We start from the raw sequence: 10,925 nt of genomic DNA on the forward strand, positions 1-10,925 counted from the left end.
CTGGCTTGCTTTCTTGATTCTGAAATGGGTAAGGGTAGTGGGGAGAGTAATGAACAGCATTGGAGGCAATGACCTACTAAACTGTTCCAACTCTGGGCATGGTGAATATATGTCCATCTGTCTCACCTCTGGGATGAATGCAGCCAATCCATTTCCTGCTGTTTCTGGAGAGTAGTCCTAGGCAAAAGGGGACTCATGGCCCCATAAAGTGCTGACTTGAGGTGCTTGTGTCATTCCTCACAGACTGCCTGTTCATCATGTCTTCCATTCTTGGGAAGATGAAGAAATTTGGCAGTTCTGACATTGAGGAATCTGAAGCGACAGATGAACACACGGATGGGGAGGACTCCATGCTGGACACTCCTGACAGCCTCCAGGGTGCACTCAGCACCAAGGCGCAGCCACCCAAAAGCAACATCTTTGCAAGACGTGGGCGGTTTGTGATGGGAGACAGTGACAAGGACATGGCTCCCATGGACTCCTTTTACCAGATGGATCACCTGATGGCACCTTCTGTCATCAAATTTCATGCCAATTTGGAGAGGGGGAAACTTCACAAGTAAGTTTGCCTTGCAAGATTTGGTTGTAATGAAGTTTGACAGCTGCAGGCTGTTACTTAGAGCAGCATTTATTCTCTCCACCTAAGTGTGCCCATTTTTTCAGTTTCACTGTTTTCTGTGGCAAAATAAAGAGTGTTGCATCTGAAGGTGACAATAGCTGTTGTCTTGGCATCTCTGAAAATTCAATCCATGGATATTTTTCCCCAAATTAGCGGTAGGCCTTAATTCACTTGCTTGAGTTTGTTCATTGAAGGGACATCACTCAAACTGAGAACCTGGGATTGCCTTGGTCCCAGGCCTACAGTTAGGCTGCTATATTTCAATGCCTCTTTTAAGAATTGTTCTCAACTTTTCAGCAACACATACATAATTTTATCAGGACAGTTGCTTGCAGACTTCGATCTTGTAAACTTTACAGGTCCACCTGTACTAGTCTGTAGTGCTTACTACTTCACACAAGCAAATGGAAAATAGTATTCTGGTAGTTTATAAAAAGTCTGCTAAATATCTGACTTTAAGTAACTGAAATTTACCCTTGTTAGGCTACTATCTACAGATTCTATCACAGGCTGCTCAGAAAAAGCTTTCAAATTTTATGACCGCAGAAGGATCTTCGATGCTGTAGCCCAAGGCAACACAAGGGACCTGGATGATCTGCTACTCTACCTTAATAGAACTTTGAAGCATCTCACAGATGATGAGTTCAAAGGTACCATTTAGTGTCACATATCTTAAGTTGCCCTCTTCTTCTTCTAGTAGTGCTCCTGAGATGAAAACAAAAAACATAATTATGTTAAGTATCTGCAGGAGGTCCTTTAATAGCCGGTACTTCCCTACTGATTGAGTAACCCATTGATTGTAAGGTTACAGGAGAATTCAGGAAAGTTGAAATTTTCTGTGAAACCCTGAATGCGTTTTTGTGTTTTCAAAAGAACCTCATTAATTCCTGCATGCCTGGGAGTAGATGGTAGCTTTGTAGTCACTTTTATGTAGCTGCAATTTTTTGTGTTATAGAGCCAGAAACTGGGAAAACCTGCTTACTGAAAGCCATGCTGAATCTACATGATGGGAAAAATGACACCATTCCCTTGCTGCTGGATATTGCAAGGAAAACTGGAACTCTGAAAGAGTTTGTTAATGCAGAGTATACTGACAACTACTACAAGGGTAAGAGAAACAACTGATACAGTGAATAGACTGAAGATAGGGTTAGGGGGGCTCTCAGTCTTCTGCATGAGGCCTTAATGCCTGAGGATGCAGCACCCTGAAGTTCCAGTGTGTGATTAACAATCAGTGCATTTGTGCTAGGGCAGTGTTTTGTTAGATGCAATATTTGCCATTTTTGATATACAGTGATTTAATAGCAAGTTCAGGGCACTTGCATTTGCTGTCTGTGCCACCTTTTTCTGTTCAATTCTAGATCTGTTTAGTCTGCAGAGCTCTCAGTTCCACCATCTTATGTGGAGCTGAATGAACTGCGGTGCCTGAAAGCTCTCAGTCTGTATTAAATGTTGAAATTTCTGTCTGATGAGTGTCTCCGTAGGCCAGACTGCGCTTCACATCGCTATTGAGAGAAGGAACATGTACCTGGTGAAACTCTTGGTCCAGAACGGAGCAGATGTTCATGCAAGAGCCTGTGGGGAGTTCTTCAGGAAAATCAATGGGAAGCCTGGCTTTTATTTTGGTAGGACTGAGCACAGTATGAGCTTTATTGCTTGATGTTACCCTAGTATCATCCCAAGTGCAAGCTGTTAAATAATCCTATTTATGTGGGACTGGAGGCTCAGAAGTACCAGATGGGCTGTTCCACCACTTAGTCCAAATATTTACTCCCAAAGGCTGAGACTATAAAGAAACACAGTTGGTAGTTGATGATCAGTGTGAGCTTGATGTCTGCATCCCTTTTGTTTTCTGGGCACTGTATCCTTTGAAAGGTTGCAACCTTCTGCTAGCTCTCCTTTCAGTGCTTTTTTTTAAGCAGCCATGTTTCCGTGATGCAGTTAAACCAAAGAAAATGTGATTCTAACAGCTATCACAAGAATTGGTGCTACGTCAGACAGAGAAATTCACCTCTTCTCCTCATGATGAAAGATGAAAACAATATGATCTTCTTTCTATTTATGCACATGTAGTAATGGGCTCTCTGACCACTCATTCCCATTGCTTGCCTGTAGGGGAGCTGCCTTTGTCCCTGGCTGCCTGCACCAACCAGCTCTGCATTGTGAAATTCCTTCTTGAGAACCCCTACCAGGCAGCCAACATCGCCGCTGAGGACTCCATGGGCAATATGGTCCTGCATACACTGGTGGAGATTGCAGATAATACTAAGGATAATACCAAGTTTGTTACCAAGATGTACAATAACATATTGATCCTTGGTGCCAAAATTAACCCAATCCTGAAGCTAGAAGAACTCACCAACAAGAAAGGGCTGACTCCATTAACTCTGGCAGCCAAAACAGGGAAGATAGGGGTAGGTGGGCAAATGTGTTTAACTGTCCCATTACTGTATCAAGCTATACAGGGTACATGCAAAATATTTATGCAGGACAGATTTGATGACTGCTTATTGTTGGGACCTTTTAGTTAAGAGGAACTGTGCTGCAGCTTAACATGCAAAACTGCATAGTCCTTAAAGGCTATGAAGTGTATGTGTGCCCAGCTGGCATTATTCATATACCACTGGTATGCAAGGCAGCCCAGGTGGAAACAGAAAGTGTGTCTCTGCTATCATCTGAACCACTAGAGCCCTTGTACTTTTGACTAGCTGACATAACTCATCTTCTGGTAGTCCCCATTCAAAATGGCTGTATGCTCAGAGATATGTAACACACATCTCTGCTTTTCTTTTGCAGTTTTGAAACAGATAATAGTAAGTTGTAAGCAGTATTTGTATTTCTCATCTCCCAGCACCCAGTGAGAAAATTAATTGTGTTTACTTCAGGCTTTGATTTTTGCAGTGCTCCAGTGGTTTGACTTCAGCACAGTTAAACTAGGGAGAAATTAGCCATCCTGTCTTGTGGAGATACTGAGGAACTAGAAGTCCATTAGCACTGAAATGTTGGTTGTATTGTTCTTTTGCAATTAGATTTTCGCTTACATCCTCAGACGAGAGATCAAAGATCCCGAGTGCAGACACTTGTCTAGGAAGTTCACTGAATGGGCTTATGGACCTGTCCACTCATCTCTTTATGACCTGTCCTGTATAGACACATGTGAGAAAAATTCAGTGCTTGAGATTATTGCTTACAGCAGTGAAACGCCAGTGAGTATGCACCTCCTTGGCATTTTATTCACAGGCTGGGGCACTGTTGGGGAAGACCTCCATGTTCCACACAGTGCATTTTTTGCCCCATTTCTATAAAACAATCTCCCTTCCCGAGTTTAAGGGTACTGGAGGGGAACATTTGCTGAAGATGAGTATCATTCGCTGTTTTCAAAGCCCAGTACATACTGGTTCCTTCAAGACTTTCCTCTTTCTCCTTCCGCTCAGAACCGTCATGAGATGCTGCTGGTGGAACCCCTCAACAGGCTGCTGCAAGACAAGTGGGACCGGTTTGTCAAACACTTATTTTACTTCAACTTCTTTGTTTATACCATGCATATCATCATCCTCACTGCAGCTGCTTACTACAGGCCTGTGGAGAAGAACGAAAAGGTATATTACTCCCAAGATATATCAGGGGAACCACCCACTGCATGATATCCCAGATCTGCCTCCTTTTTGAATGTGTGCTCCTAACATCAGAATTTTCCTCTTTCCTGAAGGTGGGAGGGAGATTTTGACTCTGCTTGCTTCCCAGTCTTGCCCTCTTGCTGCAAGACATTCAGAAACTTAACCTGTTCCCCCATAAATGTTGATGCTTTCAACTGCTGGGAAGGACAGGTCTTTCCTATCCCCAGTTCTGCTGAACATATTTATGTTCCTGTCTTATACAGCCTCCCTTCACGTTTAGTCACAGCACTGGGGAATATTTTCGAGTTACTGGAGAGATCCTGAGTGTACTGGGAGGCCTCTATTTTTTTTTCAGAGGGGTAAGATACTTGAAACTTTTTCTCTTTGCTCTTTGGGTAGGTGTAGGAGAGAATCAAATATGCCTTTCCTATTCATTAGAATTGGCTGCTAAGATAATCCACGTTTTAGTCAAGAGCTACAAATCTTTGTCCTTGTCCTGATTAGGAGTTTTCAGGTTACTAACAAGGCCACAGGCTAAGGTACAGTTTTATCTATTGTATAAAAAAGATGATCCTTAGAAGTCAATGAGCATCTTGGCAATTAGCCTGGCCAAAGCGTAAGAATGGGTTATTGCAAATAGCCAAGCCTCCATTAAGGATTACCTGTCTTAGCTTAAAGTCCCCCTGCTTCCTCTTGGCAGTCGATGGAGAGTGTACAGTGAATCACAGGTCCTCAAACCAGTGACTGAGTAGGTTGTTGTCTTCAAAAGAGACACCAGATGTAAGAGAAATCTAGTGTTACTGGAAGAGTCCTCCCTAGATCTTGCCAGTGGTGTTTTTGAGCTGTTCTTGTGAGATGCTTTATAGGTAATAGCCTCTGGTATAGGTATTGGTGCTTAGTTGGTGCATTCACACGGGATACTTAATCTGTCCTTGGATGCAAACTTGGTCTTCATTCCCTTTTTTTTCCCAGATACAGTATTTCGTGCAGAGGCGCCCGTCATTCAAGACACTGATAGTTGACAGCTACAGCGAGGTTCTTTTGTAAGCTCCAACATCTTTGATTACATTTCAGTATGAAGCAGATGAGTGTGTGAGATCCTTAGCTTTGGCTTAATGCACTTGTAATAGGTAGATGCTTTTCTGTAATTTCCCAGATCCTTACAAAATACTTGCCGGTGGATATCATAGCACTTGAACAAGCGTGTCTGGATCAGTAACCTCCTTTGGAGGTAAAGCAAATGAAGTGTCTAGAAGTTCAGTGACTGTGTCATGCAGCAGAGATAGGAATAGATCTCCAAGTTGGACTTGCAATTGAGGGTATGCACTGAATGCACAGAAATCCTCCCGTTCCTAAAGGGAGCTTTGCCTCTCCATAATTTGGGCCCTTTCTCTTTCCAGCTGGAGTGCAGCTAAACGGGGCAGTTTCATGGGTCTGTGAAAAGAGAGGGCGTGCTGAAGAAATGAGTGTCTTCAGGGACTTTTCTTCCCTCCACTCACAAGGAAGAGCAGGGATGAGACTACAGAAGCTTGTATAGGGGGGAACTGAGGAGTTTGCAAGAGGAATTGTAGGATTTGAGAAAGGAAAGAAGGAAGGGAAGAGAAGTGTCTGCCAGGGCTCCTTTGTGTTTTGGAGTATCTCTCATTCTGTTGTATGAGGGCTCATGGGGCTCCTGTTCCCACCACCTGTGGCCAACTGCACATTCTGCATTCAGACCATGCTTGTCTTTCAGCTTTGTTCACTCCTTGCTCCTCCTGAGCTCTGTGGTGCTGTACTTCTGTGGCCAGGAACTGTATGTGGCCTCCATGGTTTTCTCCTTGGCGCTGGGCTGGGCTAACATGCTGTACTACACCCGTGGCTTCCAGCAGATGGGCATTTACTCTGTCATGATTGCAAAGGTCAGTCCAGTGAGCAGTTGATGAAGCCAGCAGAATGCTTAGATAAGGAAACTGCCACCAACGGTCCCATTTCCAGGAGAGAAGCTGCCATGATGCCATGATCCCAGTTACCTCCATGATGCCATTGGGAAGTCTCGTATCGGTCTACTACACTTGCCATTGTTTTCTGAGTGAAGTGATAGAATTTAAATTATGTAGAAAAACCACTAGCTTTTCATCCATGCATTTTATAGCGGTCTTGATACTACCTACCAGGCTTCAAAATAACTACAGTTGGATAGGCATGGATGAAAGTAGACTGAGAACAGTGCAGACTGGTCTGACGTGAAATGGCACAGCTTTCTACCAGCCGGAAGTTTCTTTAGGAATGTAAGCAAGCGGAGCAATTAGCTAAGAGGTAGGAGCTGGCTAATAAATCTCTACATATGATGTAGCCAGCTAGCCCAAGAGGGGAAGAAAGATACGACTGTCTTAATGTGGTTTATACTCACAAAGATTGAAGTATTTGGCATGCATATGTCTGGCATATGTGTCAACTGTTGCATGAGTAACAGAGAAAAATGTTTTCTGTACTAAAGTTTATTATCTTAGCAGGATAAACATCAGTTTAATGCATGAACAGACAGTTCACAGCAAATGCCTTCTTGAGCTGAAGCGGTATTTTCTACCAGTTTTTGTTGCAGTTTATATTCAAGTTTTAGCAGTATAAAAATGTTCTGTTTCCATGTTACAGATGATCCTTAGAGATTTATGTCGCTTCATGTTTGTCTATCTAGTATTCCTCTTGGGATTTTCTACAGGTAATATCATACTTAGAGTTACTTTTTGTTATCTTAAAGAATCTCAGGAAATTTTATTTTTCAAATGGCTTAGACTTTTTGTTTCCAACTAGAAACTAACAAATTAGCCCAATTAAAAAAAAATCTCTTCAGAATAAAAATTATGTATAGTAATTTCATACAGCTTTTCATCCCTGGGTCTCAAACTACTTTGCAAAGCTGAATGGAAAAACAGTCATCCTGTTCTATATAGATAAAATTGAGACAACACCTTTTGAGAGGGTGTCAGTTATGAGGAATATTTTGTAGAGCAGTTTCACTGGGGACAATGCACCACGAAGATAACGTGTCTTACCTGTATGTTCATTTTCAATGCTTGCAATAGAATTATGATCTCAAATTGTATTTTTATCTTGTATATGTGATTCCTCTTTTGCAACAGCTGTGGTGACTTTAATTGAAGATGACAATGAGGGAAAAGACACAAATAGCTCTGAATATGCCCGATGCTGCCATATGAAACGAGGCTGCACATCCTACAATAGTCTGTATTATACCTGTTTGGAGCTTTTCAAGTTCACTATTGGGATGGGGGATCTGGAGTTCACAGAGAACTACAGGTTCAAGTCTGTGTTTGTCATCCTTTTGGTTCTCTATGTCATCCTTACATACATCCTCCTGCTCAACATGCTTATTGCACTGATGGGGGAAACTGTGAGCAAAATTGCACAGGAGAGCAAGAGCATCTGGAAACTCCAGGTACATTGGTTCTGTGAGGCTGCTATCCAAAAAAGAAAGTGTGGGAATCATAAGAAATTTCAGAGAGAATCTTTAGGAACTGACATGATTCTGAATAATAAGTCACTGCTTCTTTCTGATTCCCTTGAACAGTTCAAAAAAAAAAAAGTCTGTTAGTTTCTTTTCCATGCATATTTGATGTTTTGCCTGAGCAGATGTTCCCAGTGTTCCACACATGTTCAGAATTTAAGAAAAGAAGTACTTTTGTAATTAGAATTATTTTGGCCTTTGATGATGGAAAATCCTGATCAGAGTATGAAGACAGGGATTATGCAAGGGGAAAAACAATCTTTACCAGAATCTCAAAGGCATATCAGCTTTTGTTTGAGGTAAGAAAGGGAACTACATCATTCTAATCACAGGGCAGTAATTTAGCATTTTAAATAACATATTAACTGAGGTGATGTTTCAGAGATGGGTATGATGCCGGCTCTAAGATGGTGACAATGATAAAAGCTCAAGGTTTTTAAAGTAAAGGCAGAATTCAGGATTTGTATGACTGAAACAGCAGTCTTTCAGTGGTCTGTTTTCTTTTACCTGGTAGAGAGCCATCACAATCTTGGATATTGAAAACAGCTACCTGAACTGTGTAAGGCGCTCGTTCCGGTCTGGGAAGCAAGTCTTGGTGGGGGTCACGCCTGATGGCCAAGATGATTACAGATGGTGCTTTAGGTAACCTGTTTGTATGTCAAATGAACAATCTTTTACAGACAAACAACATTAAGGTATCTGGTAATGGGAAGCAGAACTTTCCCCCAAGAGTACTCCTCTGAAAAGTAGTGCACTAACATTGTCTACAGTAGTCAGTTTAATCTGGTTTTGGGTCAGATCTGAGGCTTGAGAGGTGGCAGTATGTGATATAAACTCATCCTGGAGTTGTCTGGTGATCCTTAGATTAGATATTGGTTTTGTTGTTCTCTCCCCAGGGTTGATGAAGTGAACTGGTCCACATGGAATACTAATCTGGGCATAATCAACGAAGACCCTGGGTACTCTGGGGACCTCAAGCGAAATCCCAGTTACTCTATTAAGCCTGGCAGAGGTGAGGGTTTCAGGGACCTAAATCCTAGTATGGGCTACACACTGGTGATAGAAATAGCATCGATGGTTAGAGGGCAGTCAGTTTTATGAACTTAATGATGATGGCAGCAGCTAAGTTAATGGCATTCCCAGTTGCACGAAATGTAAAGGATTAAGTGGGCTCATTATTCATAGAGCAGTTTTGCTCTCTGAAATAGAAGCCCCATAGATTCATCATTCTGATTATAGATTTTACAAGGCAGGTAATATATGTAAATCCTGAGGAGATGGGACAGTGTATGATGGCAGCCAGATAGCCAAGAAGCTACTCTGGAGGCCTCAAACCCTACAGTTTGGGAGCTTAGCATCTGTCACAGAAGTATTTAACTGTACAGTCAGTCTCTGTTCTACTTGCCAGCTGAAATATGGAAAACTCATGGAACAATATGGGGAAGAAAACCACAAAACCCTTTCTTCCTGCTTCTTTCGTCTCTCATCAGCTTCCTATTTAAAGCACTTGTATATTTTCTTCTGTTCTGTGGAGAGGAAAAAATTAACCATTCCTTTCCTTTTTAGTTTCAGGGAAAAACTGGAAAACATTGGTTCCACTTTTAAGAGATGGAAGCAGGAGAGAAGAGACTCAAAAACTACCAGAAGAAGTCAAATTAAAACCTATTTTGGAACCTTATTATGAGCCAGAAGATTCTGAGATGTTGAAGGAGTCACTTCCAAAGTCAGTCTAATATTTTATTTTTAAGAAGAAGGTTAATTCTAGTTGCCTATGTTGATCCTCACAAGCAGGGCGATTAGAGCACTTCACAAGAACAGGGATTTATGGAAAAAGGTCAAAAGACTTAAGAAATTACTCTGTGCAAGGATTCATTAAGTATGCTAAATAAACTACTTGTTGTTTAAACTTATGTCTTCATGGTTATTTTTAATATAAATCTGCAAAAAACTACCTATTTACTATTTTGGTTTGTATTTACTTGGATAGATATTTGCATCAAGGCTGTCTTATGTAGTGTTAGAAACAATTCCCGTAATTCTTTTTCTGTTTGTTTTATTTTATAAATAAATACACTGAGAATTTCACACACTTCAGAGCTGTCTGTAAAGGTAGCGAGCCCTTTTTAGTGCAGATTTTTTGCCAGTCTTCAACCGTTTCTTTTACTGTTTCAAAGTGCTCTTATGCATGTCTGAGATCTGAGCATTGATTGAGCATGATGAACTTGCATTGCTAGCTAACAGGAGCTTCACTAAGTTTTGCAGGCTGGTGCAAGTGGCCGGTGATGGTGGATATTCTGTAGATAATAGGAAAATAACAAAAGCACCTATAGAAAAATTGTTGTCGCTTGACATCCTAAACATAGTGATTTCATACCTTCTGTCTGCTTTTAGATTCTCTTTTCTTTAAGAAGCATTTTTGTGAGCAGCTACAGGCCCTGATTTTGTGTCTTTGCAGCGTCAAAAACTAACCAAACTGTTACGAAACTGGAGAATGATTCATAAAAGAGCAGTAAAAATCACCCAGAGCCCAGAGATACTTTTTCCTGTGAGGGAATTTTCTTGCAAAGGAGATAAATAAATGGGGACATGGTGAAAGAATACAAAATAATGAATGACCTAGAGATGTTGTTATTCTTTTCTCAGAAGAACAAATATGCTTTGAGATTTTAAAGGTTGAGTAGTCAAAATCAATGAAATAAATGTTTCTTTTATACTGTCTGAGTAACCTCCAGAATTCAGTTATTGTTACTGAGGCTAAATGCTTAACAAGATCCCAAATTTCACATGCATTTAGATAACAGATGAACTTTGCACAAAGGAAGAGATAGTGGTTATAGAGAATATATGTTTCAAAGGTCAGATGTATAATAATGTGTAACTAATAATCTTGAAATCAGAAAGTTTTTGTTCTTGACTTTGACAGCAGCAACAGGAGGAAAGAAATGGGGTGCTGCAAATCCATCTGGCTGGATTTACAAAGAGCATCAGGAAAAATATCTGAGAAAGAAAATAGGCAGATGTTCCTAAACTACAGATAGGAATCCTGGAAAGAGGAAAGAATAGAAGGAACTTTGGCATTCTCTTGAAAAGTGTCTGGACAGAAAGGAACTAAGGATAAGAAAATTGGTGTTATAGACAGCTGGCCCAATATTTCAAGTGCTGGACCTGTGCAGCTCTGTTGGAC

The 10,925-nt window shown here is 41.1% G+C and overlaps 1 protein-coding gene across 1 annotated transcript; it reads left to right on the top strand.

Annotated features, from left to right (window-relative positions):
• The first annotated feature begins 250 nt into the window (after positions 1–250).
• Positions 251–9,563, top strand: TRPV1 (transient receptor potential cation channel, subfamily V, member 1). Its single transcript, XM_010281545.1, has 15 exons — positions 251–559; positions 1,103–1,269; positions 1,575–1,727; positions 2,104–2,244; positions 2,735–3,033; positions 3,649–3,825; positions 4,054–4,218; positions 4,500–4,595; positions 5,209–5,279; positions 5,969–6,134; positions 6,868–6,934; positions 7,356–7,672; positions 8,256–8,383; positions 8,638–8,753; positions 9,308–9,563. Exons 1-15 carry the CDS (start codon positions 258–260, stop codon positions 9,472–9,474), a joined length of 2,532 nt encoding a protein of 843 aa, XP_010279847.1. The 5' UTR covers positions 251–257; the 3' UTR covers positions 9,475–9,563.
• The last annotated feature ends 1,362 nt before the right edge of the window (positions 9,564–10,925 follow it).

This window comes from Phaethon lepturus, unplaced genomic scaffold (assembly GCF_000687285.1).
Source record: "Phaethon lepturus isolate BGI_N335 unplaced genomic scaffold, ASM68728v1 scaffold20072, whole genome shotgun sequence".
Taxonomy (NCBI): Eukaryota; Metazoa; Chordata; class Aves; order Phaethontiformes; family Phaethontidae; genus Phaethon; species Phaethon lepturus.

What these genes read in the sequence shown, in the direction of transcription:
- TRPV1 (XM_010281545.1), top strand. Translation starts at nt 258, where the DNA reads ATGTCTTCCATTCTTGGGAAGATGAAGAAATTTGGCAGTTCTGACATT. An exon ending in TACTGACAACTACTACAAGG is followed by an intron (nt 1,728 to 2,103) that starts GTAAGAGAAACA and finishes GTGTCTCCGTAG; the next exon opens with GCCAGACTGCGCTTCACATC. An exon ending in GATTACAGATGGTGCTTTAG is followed by an intron (nt 8,384 to 8,637) that starts GTAACCTGTTTG and finishes TTCTCTCCCCAG; the next exon opens with GGTTGATGAAGTGAACTGGT.